This window comes from Rhinopithecus bieti, unplaced genomic scaffold, assembly GCF_001698545.2.
Source record: "Rhinopithecus bieti isolate Rb0 unplaced genomic scaffold, ASM169854v2 scaffold_26425, whole genome shotgun sequence".
Lineage (NCBI taxonomy): Eukaryota > Metazoa > Chordata > Mammalia > Primates > Cercopithecidae > Rhinopithecus > Rhinopithecus bieti.
Window position 1 is genome coordinate 444015 of NW_016811900.1, and position 18712 is coordinate 462726.

The 18712-nt window shown below is 39.6% G+C and overlaps 1 protein-coding gene across 4 annotated transcripts in view; it reads left to right on the forward strand.

Moving 5' to 3' along the window:
- CDK14 (cyclin dependent kinase 14) overlaps positions 1–18712 on the forward strand; it is a 606959-nt gene that overhangs the window by 430372 nt on the left and 157875 nt on the right. For all 4 annotated transcript variants that reach the window (XM_017895344.1, XM_017895345.1, XM_017895347.1 and 1 more), the window contains one exon: positions 13202–13265. In XM_017895344.1, coding sequence (XP_017750833.1) covers positions 13202–13265 — 64 coding nt within the window. The remainder of the gene's footprint in view (positions 1–13201; positions 13266–18712) is intronic.

The window sequence follows — 18712 nt, forward strand, 5'->3', positions numbered from 1 at the left end:
CCTCATCTTGTCACCCAAACTCTGTTGTATATTACCTCAGGATTAAACTAGTGCACTGGGTCTGTGGAGGCAGAATTTGATCCTTATTATGTCTGAATGCAAAATGCAACCCTTAATTCTGCTTAAACCTTATAAAAGTGCTGATTCCGTTTTACACAGCTTTTATCTTTAGAATGCCTTTCTTTGCTGTACATGAATGTTTTTACCCCATTGGTCCTTGTTGTCACGTGGCTCCACGTAGGTCAGTCTCCCATTCACAATGTAGCACTGAATCTATTCAATGTGATATCATATCCCAAACCATTTTTTTCTCAACAGCATTTCCAGTCAGCCCAATGGGACATGGGGCACACCTCTCCCCCCACCCCCAACCTGTCTGAATACACTCCACAGAAGACTATTTATTTGTGTCCCTTGTCACATGTAGCATCTGGTACTGGCACAGCAATCCAGATGTATTCTGACTAGTATATCATATGATTAAATGATTACATCTGTATTAATTGCTTATTGCTGCATAACAACATTAACAGAAATGTAGTGACTAAGGCACATTTATCATCTCTCAGTTTCTGTGGGTTGGGATTCCTGGCATGACTTAGCTAGGCCCTCTGCTTCATGGTCTTAAAAGGCTGTAATCAAGGTATCAGCTGAGGCAGCAGTCTGATGTGAGGGTCGGCTGGAGCTCATGTGGTTCTTGGCAACACTCAGTTTCTTGCAGGCTGTGGAACTAAGGACTCAGGTTCTTGCTGGCTGTTGGCTGAAGCCACCCCCAGTTCCTTGCCTTCAGGCCTTGCCAACGTGGCTGCTCGCTTCCTCAAAGTCAGCAAGGGAGCAAGTCCTCTAGCACAATGGCTGTTATCATTGTACACAATATACAGTTGACCTGTGAACAACACAGCTTTAGAATTCACAAGTCTTGAATTCTATTGATTTTTATTGATTTTTTTTCAATAAAAGTTACACCAAATGCGCCTGTCTCTCCTGCTTCCCCTTCCATCTCCATGTCTTCCACATCTGCCACCCTTGAGATAGCAGGACCAAGCTCTCTTCCTCCTCCTCAGCCTACTCAACATGAAGATAAGGATGAAGATCTTTGTGGTGATTCACTTCCACTTAATAAATAGTAACTATATTTTTCTTCCTCTTGATTTTCCTAATATTCTTTTTTCTAGCTTACTTTATTATAAGGATATAGTATATAATAAATATAACATGTATAGTTGGTAAGACCTCTGTTCAACAGTAGGCTATTAGTAGTTACGTTTTGGGAGAGCCGAGAGTTGTATGGGAATTTTTGACTGTGAGTGGGGTTGGTGCCCTAACCCCTGCATTGTTCAAGGGCCAATTGTAATCTCAGAAGTGACATGTAATCACTTTTGTCATATTCTGTTGGTTAGAAGTTGCTGCTCCCACCCACACTCAAGGAGAAGATTGTGAACACCAGGAGGTAGGAATCACAGGGGCGAGCTTAGAGTCAACCCACCTAATCTCTTTTGTCTTCCAGTAGGTGGTCTTATAGAAGTTTTTATTCAGCTAAAAACCACGAGTCATTTTTTATGCAGCTTGCTGCATGCCAGGTGTTCCCATCTTGAACCATCAATTAATAGAATCTAAGTACTGGACTTTATGTTTATAGCTATCACATTTTCCTGGTGTTAGGTTCAGCCAGTTGTTCATGCCTGATTAAATATTTTTGAATCCTGGTTCAGCCATCAGAATACTACACACGCCTTCTATTTCATGTCATCTGAAAAATATAAGACATCTCTTCTGTCTTCCTTCAAGTCACTGATAAAAATGCTGAAGAGAATGGTATCTAACATTATACAGAATATACGTGTACACCTACATACACGTCCTATAGACATATATATATGTGCGTGTGTGTGTGCGCGCGTGGGCGCGTGTGTGTATTGAATGTGAGGGAGAGAGAGAATGAAAAAACCTTGTTCTAATACTCAAAACCTCCTTCTAGGGTCTGATCAGGTGGATATAAATTGTTTAACGACATCTGAGCCACATTCCTCAGCTGTACTATCTCCTGGAAGCAGATAATACAGCTCTTCAAAGCATGGTCTCTCTAGTCACACCAACCTGATTTAGAATTCCAGCTCCCCCACTTTCTAGCTGTGCAACCTTGAACAACCAGTTTGTCAGTAAACTGGTTGTAAACCTGATATTGCACACATGATATCAATAAACAATAGCTTATTTTCTTGATGCCTGGCTAAAATCAACATATGCTAGAGGAGCAAAGGTTACTGCCCAGCTGCTCTTCTCTGAATTCAGGACATTGACAAGTTTTGTTTGACCCATCTCATTTAGTTTTTGTTTTAAATTTGAATTAAGTAATTTTTCTTAGAAATTTGAATTAGGTCATAGGATTAAGGTACTTTCACAGGAAATCCAGGTATCATCCAGTTCCCTTAGTGAAATGAAAGCTACAGCAATACTGGGGGCCTGCACTGTGCGGGGCAGCCTCAGTGGAAGCTGAGTAGTCGCTGCTCTCTATGGACAGGGCCTTGTCACATTCAGTCCCGCCTTCTTTCTCCCCAGCCCTCTCCCTCAGTCACCTGCTTGACTGGCTTCTAGAAGAATTTTAATTTGCATTACCGTTCTTCTCCAGGAAGGTAAAGTAAGATAGGAGGAAAAGCATAAATATTGAAGCTGAAGACAACTCTCTTCTACTTTTTAAAAAGGTTAATTTAACATGACTTTTATTAAGTGAAGTCATGATAATTTGTCGTTTACAAGGATCCTTCAGATCTGTATAAACAAATATTTAATGAGTGCCTACTTTGTGTACTTTGATAAACAAAAGGAAGATAAAGTAAACAAAAATTTTAAGAAAGACATGATCTCTTTACTTATTACAGTTAGAGTCCAATGAAAGAAATAGACGTTTATCAAATATTCACAGAAATAAATGTAAAGTTTCAACTGTGACAATTTTTACCAAGAAGCCTACAGTGCTATAATGGTATATTATGGGGATTTTGCCCCAATATGCAGGGGACTTTGCCCCAATATGTGCTAGAGGACTTGCTCCCTATGAGAAAAGGATGTTTCAACTCAGAGATGAAAAATGAATTAGGAACCAGGTGGAATGGGCACAGATGTCCAGGCTTTGGAAATACATGTGTAAAGGCCCTGTGTGGGGATGGGGGAGGAGCATGGCAAATTTAAGGCACCAAAAGATCAGTGTGAGCAGAGCATGAGAGGAAAAGGAAGGGGTAGTGGTTCTAGGTAAGGGGAGAGAGGGGCAGGTCCAAGGCAGGTAGCAGCTTGAGGGTCATGTGTGCAATATCAGGTTTACCCAGGAACACTGGGAAGCCACTGAACCATTGAGAGATCTTATTCAGGGAGTGGAATTTGATCATATTTGACTTTGAAGATTACTCAGGAATATGCATGCATCAATTGGAAGAGTACAAGAATGGAGGCAAGTAGACTGATTGGGAGGGCACTGGCTAGTGCCTTAGGACATGTTGGTAGCCTGCCATAGCATGGCATGGCAAGAGAGGGAGAAAATAGATAGGAGGTAAAAATAAGAAGTTGATAATGGAAATACATTAATGTGGTGAAATGGTGGAGGCATGTATAAAAATAACAAACCTGAAGAAGTTACTCAAGAATGTTTGAAGAAATCCCATCCAGTCTTTGGATCTCTGGTCTGTCTCCCTGACCAGTTCTGAGGCAGTCGTGAGACACCCCCAGCTATCTGCCTTTTACTGTTAATCCTGATGGTGAATCCAGCAGGTCCTGCAGACTAGGCCAGAAGAGCAGAAGCCAGCGAGTGCCCTTTTGAGTGTCTACTTGGTGGTCTCCAATATTCCACCTTCATCTCTTCCTACTCTAGGACCATGAGTCTCCCAAATTGTCTCTCTTATTCCTCCTCTTAAATTTTGACTATAACATTATAGCATACTTTTAATGACTTAATATTTTTCTTCAGTCAACTCATTTCAAATAATTTTATTATTTGTTTATAACACTATAGAAAGTAGAAAACCTTTATGTATCGCCATTAATAGGTGATAAATGTGAAAATAAACTCAGTGAAAACCAGTTATTATTATTATGAAATTGACCTTGCCTGGCCACAATTCTGAACCTTTGGCTGCTTTCTCTATGGAGGATGTTAGCAAGTGTTTGAAAGGTTTTAAAAATAAGCACCAAGCTGAGATTTTTCTCCTTGATGTTCTCAAATAAATTGAAAGAAATTCAAAGCATGTGAGTAAATATAATTTAATGCTCTATTCATATCCTAAAATAATCTTCAGTGTGGGAGTACATATCCCACACCTTGGGAAAAGCTACTTTGGGCCAGTAGTTCCACCACTGGACTTAGAATCACCTGTGGAACTTTTACAACGAGCTGACTTAATTCACCTGGGCTGGGACCTAGTCAGAGATACTTTTAAAACAATAATTTTCAATGGAAGAAGTATTGGGGATTATTCTTGGTTTTCGTATTGATTAAGATGCTATTGCCTTCTCATGGGTGGTGGCCACAATGCTAGACTCAGCAGTGTTGGTCAGTCTTACTCAGTGAAGAACTAAATGACCCACAAGACACTTCTATTATGAAAAACTTTGTTATAATTATCCAAACCTAGAATTGCTTAGTATCTCTGTTTTATCTAGAAATATAATTACATGTAAGTAACACAGTAAACACAATATATAAATACAGTTGTACCTATAAGCAGAAGACATTTTTCTCAGTTTTAATACATAGTAAATATTAATATACACTGAAATATCAGGTACACAGCTAATCAGCAGTTTCAGAAAATCTTGACACATAGCAATGCTATTCAAGATTCGAGTCTCTAATGCAACACAGTTGAATGTGTCATCATTGATAGCTGTGGCCTTCAAGGTAGTTTAGCGTATAGGTACAAGCACCTAATTACTTCATTTTGCCCATTAGTGCCATCCTATTTGAGTTTTTTCCATTGGGCACATATTTTTTCATGAAATACTTTTATGTCTTCTTTATGCAATGGTTACAGTATTATACTGATTTTTTAGTTATGCATAGGTACCTTTTATGATCTATGAGTCGCATTTCTGGAGAGTAGAAAGAATGTTTAAAAATGTGTTTAAAAAGGGGGCATTTGACATGTGAGGATTGAGCACCATGGCTTTAGAAGCTCCCAAATGGTTCTCATATGCCCCGTAGATGAACCCTTGTATTGTATTGGCCTTTCTGTGTGGCCTCGTCACTAACCTCTCAGCTTCTTGTCCCCTTCTCCACCCCAACTCCAGGAGTTTTATGAGGTGCAGAGCTGGTCTTGTCATTCCTGCTCTTTGTCTATGTCACTAAAATCTAAAAAGCCCTTGCTTATTATTTAATCTTATCAACTTGGCTGCAGCCTCCTCCCCTAGACCTCCACTTCCTTCCCTTCCTCCTCACTGCACCTTGGAAAGGCTGAAAATACAAATACGGATCTTGCAAGTGGAACCTCAGATAGAGAAAAATACTTAGAACACTTCAGCGTGTATATGGTAGTGAAAAGCACATGCTAAAATATCTCTAAAATGTGAGCTATAAAAGCAATCCACATAGAGTTCCCAGAGGAATTGGTATGGTTTGGCTGTATCCACACAGAAATCTCATCTTGAATTGTAACTCCCACAATTCCCATGTCTCATGGGAGGAACCCAGTGGTAGGTGATTGAATTATGGGAATGGGTCCTTCCTGAGCTACTCTCATAATAGTGAATTAGTCTCATGACATCTGATGGTTTAAAAAATGGGAATTTCCCTGCACAAGCTCTCTCTTTGCCGGCCACCATCCATAGAAGACGTGACTTGCTCCTCCTTGCTTTCTGCCATGATTATGAGGCCTCCCCAGCCACGTGGAACTGTAAGTCCATTAAACCTCTTTTTCTTCCCAGTCTTGGGTATGTATTTATCAGCAGCCTGAAACCTGACTAATACAGGGGTGTTCCCAGAAGACAACACCAGATCACTTGGAGTTGGCACACACACATGCATACCTCTGTACCTTTACACACACTCTTTTGTCTGGAGTGTCCTTCTCCTACTCATTTGCTTGACAAGCCCCTGGTCACTTTTGAAGTCTCAGTTTTAAGGCTTCATTTTCTTCAAGCCGTCCCTTCGCCTCTTTTCCTAGGCCCCCGCTGCTCTCCTCACACCCCTCATTGAGCAGCCTTGTCATGCTGACTTTCTGTTTCACATGCTTGTCTCTTTGTCTCTCTCTCCAGACTGAGCAACTCCAAGGCAGACACTTTTTAAAAAAATCTTTTATCTTCTACACATAGGAAAGGGGTGGTCATGTTGTCATCACTGAGTACATTTCTGTTTATTACATGGATGGGAAAGCATAATTAATGGTTGAACAACATGTATATAGTATAAAATGAAAAAGATACATAAGGATAGCCAGTGAAAAGCGTGGGCCCCTTCCGCCTCTGATTTCCAGCCACCCATTCCCCTTTCCAGAGACCACTGCTGTTACTAGTTTGTTTGTTTGTTTCTTTTTTAGGGATACCCTTGGCCTACTCTAGAAATTGTCTACATACAGAAAATGAATATTTGATTCAAGTATGCAATTGGCATTTTTTAAGATTTCCATGCTGAAATTTGCTCTTTGGTCATTTCCATCTGTCCTTGGCCACTCTTATAATCTCCTCTTACTTACACCTTTCCCCTTCCCCTTAATGTACTCCATCCTTTCAACTTCTACTTTTTCTATCACTATATCCTCCTCTTAAAAAATTTCCTTCTTGGCCGGGTGCGGTGGCTCACGCCTGTAGTCCTAGCACTTTGGGAGGCTGAGGCAGTTGGATCAGTTGAGCTCAGGAGTACAAGCCTGGGCAACACAGTGGTACCCCATCTCTACAAAAAATAAAAAATTTAGTAGGATAGGGTGGAGTGTGCCTGTCATCCCAGCTACTTGAGAGGCTGAGATGGAAGGATCACTTGAGCCTGGGAGATTGAGGCTGCAGTGAGCCATGGTCACACCAGTGCTCACCAGCCTGGATGACAGAATGAAATCCTATCTCGAAAAATAAAACAATTCCTTCTCACCATCACCCATGAGGCCACTGGATCCTGAAACCTTTCTCCTCGCCTTCCACCTGCCCTGTCTGCAGCACATTCATTGTGCTGTCGGAGGCAGTGCAAGCTCCAGGTGGTTCCTCTGCGTTTCCACCTGATCATCGTATTTCCGGGTGGAGAGTGCACAGTCAGGCTCAGAATTAGGAAGTTCTGCTTTCTCTCTGTGGCTCTTCTGGGAACTTCATACCATCTGTTCCAGAGCAGGGTGTATAATATTGCAGCTGAGTTCTGCTGAGCCACTTCGCAGGTTTCTTTTAGAGCTTCTCACTAAGGAGCCAGAAAAAAATCTTCCAGATCCGAAAGTGGTACAGCTGTGAAGTGATCATTATTTTAGAGATGTTATATGTGTGGACTTTCAGAGTTTCAGCTTAAAATCATCAGTTCTGGATAGTAGAAAGAATGTTTAAAAATGTGTTTAAAAAGGGGGCATTTGACATTTGAAGGTTGAGCACACATGTTATATGTGTGGACTTTCAGAGTTGCAGCTTAAAATCATCAGTTCTGGATAGTAGAAAGAATGTTTAAAAATGTGTTTAAAAGGGGCATTTGACATTTGAAGGTTGAGCACACATGTTATATGTGTGGACTTTCAGAGTTGCAGCTTAAAAATCATCAGTTCTGGACAGTAGAAGGAATGTTTAAAATGTGTTTAAAAAGCGGGCATTTGGCATGTGGTTTAAGATGGGATAACAGGCACACTCCGCCCTATGCTAAGGGACTGGTTGTTCTCCAGTCCCTTAGAATCCACAGCTGAGTCCGTTTAAAATCCTCATCGCCACTGTAGTCGTGCCCCTAAAACGTAAAGCCTTGAAGTGGGAATCTGGTGCTTTCCATATCGCTTCATTAGGACACACTTCTGTGAGCCAGTTTTATTTGTGTCCCAGAGGCCAGAATTCCTCTGTGCTGTAGTCTCCGTTAGAGACCTCTCGGTCCCCTTGACCCAGGAAGAACCGTTAGCAGGTCTTGTTCTACTTAAATCACAGGTGTTCAGGAAAAGCCCATGGACTCGTTTAGCAGCCCTGAGGCCTGTGCAAAAGCAAAGACTAGAAAATGAGATAATTTGTGGAACTAGTGATAGTTTAGAAAGATAAGTAAATATTTCTAACAAACATTAGTTTGTCAGAGTTACTGTGAGCTCTAGAAGTTTAGAATTTGCTTTTCTCCTGTTATTTGGAGTAGGCATTTTCACAGAAAGGCTCTCTTTTTCTCAGTATCTTCTCTGCTCATCAGAGGCTGACATAATGGGCAGAACCTTGGCCACACCTGCCAGGGCAGAGGCACACCTGGAGGAGTGAGTGTGGGGCCATCATTACCTCTTAGTTCCTCAGGGTCGGGAGTGTAGACCTCCACTGATAAGATGAACTTGTCTTTTTTTTTTTTTTTAAACAGATGTTAAATAGTCTAATAAGAAATCACAGAAAAGACTTCTGGCAACTGTATATTTCTGAACAGAGGGACGTGAGACCATTTTGTAGCTTGCATTTTGGCATTTGCTATTTGTTACCATATGTGTGCTGAGGAGTGCCAAATGTTTTTCTCCCTCTGAAATTCCTCTCCCAAGATCCAGACGTGTATTTCCAGCTGCCCAATCTTGACCTGCAGGCGTTTCTAACATTTAATAGATCCAGAACGAAACCCTTTGCCCTCAGCCCCCAAATTTGCTTTGTCTCTGGCATTCTTGATTTCAGCTAATAACTTCTTCCTTGTATGAGTGGATTTTAAACAACAGAATATATATTTTACATCATGATTCATTATGTATACATACAAAGATGTAACTTGAACAGAAGTTTCATAAAACAATATGTATCTTTACATTTATGTTGCCCTCTGATATCTTCTCTTGAATTCCATCTTTTGAAAAGTGCCGATGTCAACTCCCTTGATGAATTTACAATCCCCCAACCAGTCATATGACCTGCAATTTGCAAAAACCTTAAACAGAGATAAAATGCAGTCTCCTTGAATTCAGCATCTGGCCTCTGCTTCCCATCCTGTAGCGCAATCTGCAGTCTAGCCACAGTGTTATCCAGACACACCATTCATTTACTCAGTCGGTCAACATTTACTGGGTGCGTATCTGGTGCTAGTCACATGGTACACTAAGTATCCAGAGATCAACATTGTCGTCTCCACTCTGAGGACCACAATGTGGAGACAGTTGAGTAATCTAGTAATTACCAGGTAATGGTGAGGTTCTAAATAGAAGTTTGCATGAAGCACTCAGACATCACAAACAGGCAGCATATAACTTGGACCAGAGAGTCCAGAAGGTCTTTCAGGGAAAAGTGACCCTTGAACTGAAGCTACAAATAGAGGTAGGAGTTCAGCTGGCAGAATTAGGGCAGGGCGTTAGGGAAGAGTAATCCACTATGACAAGACACAGGGGCTGAGCATTCTGTTAATTTGGAGAGCTGAAAGTGTTCTGACATAAGCCTCTCCTTATAACCATACACTCTACTGTCACTCCCACTCTTTCTTTACTTGGCAAACCGTGACTCAGTGTTCCCTCTCCCACTAAACCACCCTCTCCCAATAGCCTTTCTCCCTGCCCCCAGGGAGACTCAAGCCTCCCTTCTTTAGGCTCTGACCTCACTCTCCCATACCATCAGCTCTGTTATGTTGAAGGCCATTCATCACCACCCCAGTTCATCTGCATCACTAGACCAGGAGCACCTCAAGGCAGAGTCCACGTCCTTACATCTTCTGTGAGGAGTACAATAAGTGTTAGCCGAATAAAGAGCTGAACCAATAAAGGAAACAGGAGATGGACAAACCACAGACACAAGTTTAGGGTAAATCTGCTTAAATGGATGTGTAGAAGACTTTTCAGTATATCATAGATGGAAAGGGGCTTCAAGTGTCATGAACCTGCTTATTTACAGAGCTGGGGACCACATTTTAAGTGTTTGTGGCACCTCAGGTGCAATTTTCATTTTCTTTGTGTTTCATTTGCAAAAGATTATATTTGACTTTTAGAAAATACTCTTTTTATTCTAACTTAAATATGTCTTGTTAATGGAACTTGTTAGTGAATTAATAGGAATGAAAATCTGGCATCAGAGACCACACATACTCTCCCTTAATGCACAGGTAGCCAGTCATTGCTAATCATACATTAAACCCAAACTATTTTTTCCAAAATGGTTTTTACAGGAAGCAAAATTAATTTTTAATTATTCTTTTCCTTTGCCCACTTTCTGCCCACTTTGCATTTTCTGTGTAAATGGTTCAGGGTTGTAAGCAGGACAGTTTGAGGTCTGGAATCTCAATATTAAACTTGTAATTGAAAAGAAAATCTAATGTATTTGTTTCTTTCCTGGAAATTTTTATAATATGACCATAATATTTCATAATCACTTTGAAACAGAACACTGGATATGGATGAGGATAATGCCTACAAAAAAGTTTTGCAAACGCAAGCATTGTAAAAACAGAGGCAGCCAGGAAAACAATTGTACTTTATTAGGAGCAAGAGAACAGGGCTCAGATTCTGGCTGGACTTTTCATTGTTTATAAAACTTCCATAGGGTCTAATTTTGCATGTGACAGATTGGCTGTGTTCAAGTTGTGATTTTGAGCTGACATTTTCTCCCTTTTGTTGCTAAAGTTTAGTACTGTTGGACTCCTTTGTCCTTGATGCAAATTTTAGTGAGAACAAAGTAGAGCATTTCCAGATTAGCTGTATGTGCTGCCTGCACACTTGATTGTCTCCTCTTGAAATAATGGTTGGGATTATTGAAAAGAAAGGGAGAAATGCCTTTTGCAGAGACACTGTTATCATAATCGTTTATGTCAGAGACAATGCTTTTGTCTCTTTTCTCGTGTTACAACTCTTCCAGCCCTCTTGCCTGCCTCTTTCCTTCCCCCTCATCATCCAGCCCATCAATAATGTGACCTAGTTTGTGTAGATCTGTCTATTGGTGTTAGTATTAATTAGTGCTTGAAAAAGTAACCATGTATGAGTCTTAAAATAATTTTTATTTTCTCATTTGCTGATGCTGGATTCATGTTTCAGCCAGGAACATAAATACATGTATTTAATCCTGATTCACTAGAGTAGGAAGCAGGGAGTTTGGCACTTACTGTATATGTGCCACTCTTTGACATCACTGCCATGTCACCCACTAGTAAATAAATGCATGAACAATTTGAGCCCTGTATTACCATTTTGCCTAGTAGTGCCTACAAATCCTCAGATAAAATGAATATGCTTCATTTCCTCTGTTGACAAAGAGTCAAACTGTAAAATATATGAAGAGATTTATTCTGAGCCAAATATGAGTGACCAATGGCCCATGACACAGCCCTCAGGAGATCTTGAGAACATGTGCCCAAGGTTGTAAGGCTACAGCTGGGTTTTATACATTTTAGCGAGACATACGACATCAATCAATACATGTAAGATGCATACTGGTTCGGTGCAGAAAGGCAGGACAACTGGACGTGGGAGCTTCCCGGTCACAGGTGAATTCAAGGATTTTCTGATTGACAATTGGTTCAGAGAGTTATTACCTAAAGACTGGAATCAATAGAAAGGAATGTCTGGGTTACCAAAAGGGTGGAGACCAAGGCTTTATCATGCAGATGAAGCCTCCAGGTAGCAGGCTTCAGAGACGATAGAGTGTAAATGTTTCTTATAGGACTTACAGAGTCTGTCCTATCAGTCTTAAGGCCTGTGTTGATGTTTCTGCTAGTCAGCTGTGCCTGAATTCCGAAAAGGAGACGGGTATAATGAGGCTCCTGTGTTATGCTCCCCTTCATCATGGCCTGAAGTAGTTTTTCAGGTTAACTTTAGAATACCTTTGGCTGAGAGGAAGGGTCCATTCAGATGGTTGAGGGGCTTATAGTTTTATTTTTGGTTTACACCTCTCATGATATCTAGTGGTCCTTCTCCTCTGCTGGTTTCCAGCTTTATCCCTTGCCCTTTGTAACCTGTTTGTCTATCCATGTTTATCCAATATAGTTTGAATGACGCCATCTGGCGTCATTATTGGCAACATTATGATGCTCTGACTCCCTTGAACATAGAGTCAGTCCCCGTGGAAAAAGTGGGCAGTCTAAATTTTCCCACGTGGCTGGAGCCTCCCTGATCTGACCAGACCCAGTTTTCTGTGGATTCTTTGAGTAATATCTAATACTGACATAATGCTGACTGTGTGCTAGGTAGCATTCTCCTACCACATTGAGGTAGGTGCTGTCAACACCCTCCAGTTTACAAATGAGAAAATTCAAGCTCAGTGGGGTTCTCAGCCCAAGCTTACATGGCTGGTAAATAGGGGAGCAAGGATTTGAACTCAAGGTGTCTTCAGAGCCTGGCCTCTTAACCCTGAATCTCCCCTTTCTAGGTTCTTAACCCTGAAACTCTGTTCTCAGTCAGTGATTTGCCATGATCATTGAGTATAAGAGCCATAGATCATGGAACAGAATATTCAAATGGAATGTTCCCAGTTACATGTGAGCTGGAATTGCCCATAAATTCCTTTCCCCAGATCAAACATTGTAGTGATAGAAAAGTAGATGGAGAAAGAAGGTAGACATACGGATAGAAAAAGGAAAACGTGGGAAGAACAGTATTTTGGCAAAAGGAAACTGTAAATCACGTAATTACAAATTGTAACTGTAATGAGAGAATTTGAGCGTTCTAAGCTGTCGACCCTGCCTCTTTGAAACATTATAATGCTCAGACAGAGGATGTGGGGTAGAAATGACAGAATTGTTGGAACTGTTAAATGATGAGACTGGAGTGAAAGACAAAAGCTCATGAAAGAATCATGAGGGACACATACAAACTTCATTCAGCAGCATGAAGATGACAGCTTATTGTTTGATTCCTTAGCCTACTTATTAAGTTTGGACTTGATAAAATATAGCAGATTTAACTTGTCTTACCACAGTCAGCTGTATTTGTTATAACACAGAGATTCATCTTGGGTGGCTCTTTAGCCGGGTTTGTTTTTACTGAAATAAAATCCCTGGCACACAATAATGGAAAAAAAAATACCAGAGTTTCATAATATGTAGTGTACTATTTTTCTACACTTGAGAATTTTGAGTGCTTTGGAAATAATAAGGCTGTTTCCACAATTTCCTGCTCTCCACTAGGTTCTTGGAACGCCAAATGAGGACACATGGCCTGGAGTTCATTCTTTACCACATTTTAAGCCAGGTATGTTTCATTAATTACAGATGACTAGGTGCTTCCTATATGCAAAAGGTAAGTATATAAATGTTCCCTCTCAAGCAATATACCACCTTGAAAAATTCTGGTTACTTTTGCCATTGTGTACGTTATCTATTAATGGAATTGTCCTTTTGTTTTCACAAATTATTTGTCTGATTTTCACCATATATACTTTATTTTATTTGACTGGTTGATTTTGCAGTAACCATTAATTTCATCATCAGTTAGACTAGCATCCATGTCAACAAAAACAAAATTTAAATTGGGGTGCTGTAACCCATCTGTGTCACTTCTTGCAATAAGTGACCAGGAAAAGTATTGGATTGTAAAAGGAAAATCATATTTTATTTCTTTACAAAACCAATAAATATATGGTCTGTAATTTGAGTTTAAACATGTAAGATGTTCTGAATATTCTATTGTACAGCATTCAATATGTTTTCATGTAAAATATTTAAACCTAAACACTGAAAATCTGAATGAAATGTGAACTTTTAAAATAAGTTGTCCTTTTTTTTCACCAGTAGGTGGCAGGCGTGAAACTTTGTTTTAATAATTACACTTAACAGACCAATCTCAAACATGGTCTAATTTTTATAAGAGAGGGGAAAGGTTTGGAATTGAAAATATGATAAAATCAGTGGAATGAATTATTGTATAGTTGTTAAAATTTTATTCTCTTTGGTGGCGGTTGTGTTTTTTTTTTTTTTTCTTTTCTCAGTTATAAAACATGGCCTTACAAATGCAGACCCACCATAAAATTACTGAAAGGGATATTTACTAGAAGTTCTAATAGCTCTATTATCCTATGAGGGAAAAGAGCTATGAATAATATCTGTTAGAAGAGCCAAGTATATTCTTTTGCTTCTCTTCCCCTCTTTTGGGGAACCATCAGGAATAAATTATCAGTTCCAAAGAATGATTGAGTTGGGAAACTATTTTACTCTTAATATTTTCTTCTGAAAGTGTACAGTGTGTTCAGAATTATTTTATCTTCTTCAACTGCCCTGAAGACTCTTTGTACTTTTGCTGGAAATTCTAAATGAATTCTATGTTCTGAAAGACTATATAAACCTAACAATTTTAAATGGACTGACTCTTTTTTAAGCAACCAAGAGGCATCCTCTAATGGATCCACGTGTTATTAATGGAGTGAAGAACACAGTTCTTTATAGATGATCCAACTGTGGGTGCTTCAAGAAGGTTAATTTCCCTGTGTTAGGACCTAAAATTTTAAATTGTAGGCAGATAAAACAAGAGAATTTGAAAAGATTTGAAATGAATAAAGTTACAGGCAGAAAGGAGCAATTAAGATGAAATCATTTGGCCTGCCTAGTTTCTGGATTAGAAAACATGGAGTAATTTATGTGCTTTTGTGGGAATAGAATTTATCTTCATAAACAACATACAAAAGCATGTATTAGTTGTATTTTGGAAAGTACTAGGATGTGGTACCCATTAAGATAACAGATTGTGAACTTCAAGACACCAGGGACTGTTCATTGTACATATGTGGTGTTCAATAAATGTTTGTTGCACTTGATTATATTGAATGTTAAAACAGACATTATGTATGTGACTCCTCTGGTGGGCACCTACAAACTAGAATATTTATGTTTAAGTTATTAACACTAGGTGTAAGCCCCAAAACAGACACATAACACATAAAAGGTAATCGGAAAACAGAAAAAGAACATATGAAGATAGTGGAAAGCATGGGTGGTGATGAGCAAGAAGGTTATTCCAGGCAAAGCTCAGGGCTGTGAACCATCGCACATAAGTATGATAAGTGTTTCCTGAGTTTGCTTGAAAGGAGTCAAGAGGAGACAAAACAATAGACTGAGTCAAAGGAAGCAAAGCTCCAAGTCCTTCCCCAAGCAGCACTTACCAGACCATCCAGGGGAGCCCCAGTCCCTGACCTCGTAGATCTCATAGTCCTGGAGAAGAAAATATACAATCCCAAATGAGGAAAATATCAGTGCTAGGGTCCTCCTGTCCCAACTCCACTCTCCAGCTCCTTGATCTACCCCAAAGAGTGCCCTAGAGAGTCTGGAAAAGATAATCTGAGACATAAGGACAAACTTTGTTTAATTTTCTAATAGATAATAAATTTAAGCAATTTAAAATGTCAAGCAATAGGAAAAAGGAGCATAGTGCAGAGCCGCCTCCCCTCTGCCAACTTCCCTAGAACCACTGACCGGTCCCACCACAGGCCCCCAGCGTATTCTTATGTTTCTTTCCTTTATGTAAATGTAAGAAATTAATATTAATTTTTACTTTTCTCATATTAAACACAATTCCTCATCTTATTTTTCTCATTAATGCATCTCATCGATCTTCTCATGTCACTGCAAGGAGGAGACCAATGTGGTGTCCCTCTTGTCTCACAGAGCTGCATTGTTTTCTGGTGTATGGATTTAACCCATTCCCTGATTAGGGACAGTTGGGTTTTTTCCATTGCTTTGCTATTACAAATATTAATGCACTGAGTAGCCTTGAGCCTATACATACACATACACATTGCACATATGCAAATATATCTGAAGGATAAATTAGGAGAAATAAGGTTAAAGAGCCAACAAGTATAGACAATTATGATTTTGACCACTTTCATCAAACTGTTGTCCAAAGGGGTAGTATCTTTTGTCTCTGTTGCCAGTATACAGGAGAATACTTCTTCCCACAGCTGCTTCTCCTCTCTATGCTATGTGACCAAACTTTTGGATTTTGCTAGTTAGATGACAAAAGGAATTTCAGTAGAATTTTAATTTGCATGTGCCTTATGATGAGGTTGAGCATCTTTTGATACGTTTCAGGATCATTTCTATTTCCTTTTCTCTGAATTCTTTTTATCTTTTGGCCAATTTACCAAAATTGAGTTGAGTTGTGTGGTTTTTAAAATCTATTTCTAGAAGTTCTTTATATTTTATTTTATTATTTTATTTTTAGTGATGTTGCCCAGGTGGGAGTGCAGTGGTGTGATTACAGCTCACTGCAGCCTTGACCTTCAAGTGATCCTCCCTGCTCAGCCTCTCAGTTAGCTGGGACTAACTATAGGTGCATGCCACTATGCCTGGCTAATTTTTTTTTAATCTTTTGTAGAGATGAGGGTCTTGCTATGTTGCCAAGGTTGGTCTCAAACTCCAGGCTCAAGCAATCCTCCTACCTCTGCCTCCCAAAGTGCTGGGATTACAGCATGAGCCACCATGCCTGGCTGAGTTCTTTATATTTAAGAGAAATTATCCCTTTGTCCATGAAAAACTTTTGCTTCTTTGAAATTTGAAAATGATCCTTTCTAATTTTAAGCAATTTTGAAATAATCCTTGTCTTATGTCTCTCATGTCTTCCTTGACTTGCCTAACTGAGTAAGTTTTGCCTTGAGAAAAAAAGCCCATGGTGTTTTAGAATAGTGGAGTTATGATGTAAAAAAAAAAAAAATGGAGAGAGAGGAAGTCTTGTTATTTTGGCCAGGCCAGTCTTGAACTCTTGGTCTCAAGCAATTCTCCCACCTCAGCCTCCTAAAGTGCTGGGATTACAGGTGTGAGCCACTGTGCCTGACCACAATTTTTTTAAAGACCAAATTTCTGTTATAGATATATGTACAAATTCATATATGTGTATCTGTGTAAGAAAAACCAATTTGGGTTTTCAAGTGGATTACTTTATGGCTATGATCTAGGCCATGAATAAATCTCTTGGTTTTAACATATGCTAACCTAATTTCCTAGTAGTTGTTTTCTTAAATAACTTACTTTTTTAGTTAATGTCTACGAAATAAGTTAAATATACTTACTATTTCAGCAGTATTTCCCGAGCACCACTTGTATGTCTAGGGACTGGAGATGTTGCATTGAACAAAATGCAAATGATCCTTATCGGGAGAGACATATAGTAAGTGAAATATATCGTATATTGGGTGGTGATAAGTACTATGGAGGAAAATAGAGCAAGAAACTGGTTCAGGAAGTTCTGGGAAGGGGGGTGATTTACAGTTTAAATAGGGCGATCAAGGAAGGCCTCCCTGAAGACACTTGACTGAAGAATATGAGAGGCAGAGCCAAGATGATATTTGAGGGAAGAACTCTTCAGGCAGAGACAAAAGCAAGCACCAGTGCCCTGAATGGGGAGGAGTGGTGGGCTGATAATGAAATCACAGATCACGTAGGGCCTTGAGGGATACTCTGAGTCCTTTTCCATTGATCTGAGTGAGATAGAAAGCTCTAGAAGATTTTGAACAAGGCAGCACAGGAGCTGCTTTATGTTTTAGTAAGACCACCCCAGCTATTATACTGAGAATTGGGGACCAGAGAAGAAGCAGGGCGGACCCCTTAGGAGGCTGTAATGGGAATCCAGGGGAGATGCGATGAAATGTACTGTGAATAAAATGACCTTCCCTTTTCAACTCCTGTGATTATCCCAGAACTCAACATGGTTTTCCCTTGAAAACAAATATATAACAAAAATGGAGAAATATTTTTTAAATAATTACTGAAATAGTGAAAGAACAATTAGTTAAAAACTGAACTTTATTCTTTACTATATAACCTGTATATCTTCTTCTGTGCTTACACAAAACTTCTTAAACTCAGCATATTCCCATAGCAACCAGGCAACTATAACAGGTCCCAACGATATTATATATTATAAAGTATGTGCGTGTTATATGCAATAAGGAGTCTGCGTAAGTCTCATTTGTGTTGCTATAAAGGAATACATGAGACTGGGTAATTTACAAAGAAAAGAGGTTCGGTTGGCTCCAGGATCTGCAGGCTGTGCAAGAAGCATGACACCTGCTTCTGGTGGGGGCCTCAAGAAACTTCCAATCATAGGAGAAGGTGAAGGGGGAGCATGCATGTCACATGATAAGAGAGGGAGCAAAAGGGAAGAGAGGACTTCCCTAAAGTTAGTGTCAGAGGTATAAGCAGATCCCAGGTCTCTGTGGGTCTTAGTCAAGGGTGCTTTTGCTTTTGTTTTTGTTTTGCAGCCTCCGTTATGAAATAGCATTCTACTGAATGTGCATCACAATTTCTCATTCTAAAGAACAGTTTTCCGGCAGTTAGACTATTTTAAAAAGCAGAAAAGTAGAGAAGATCTGATCTCTCTCTGGGAAAATATGTACACCAATACACATCAATATTACAATATTACACCAATACAAGACTCTTTTTAACAACCAGATCTCTCACCTGAATTAATAGAACAAGAACTCATTCATTATCCTGTAGAAGACACTGAGTTATTCATGAGGGATCCGCCCCCATGACCCAAACACTTCCCTCCAACATTGGGGATCGCATTTCAACATGAGATTTGGAGGGGACAGACATCCAAACTATATCAGAGTCTAACCTTGGAAGCTGCTGTTTTTCTGTCATTTACTTCTATTTAAATTTCTCTTAAAAGAAATGGAAAATAGGCCTGTTTCATTTTTG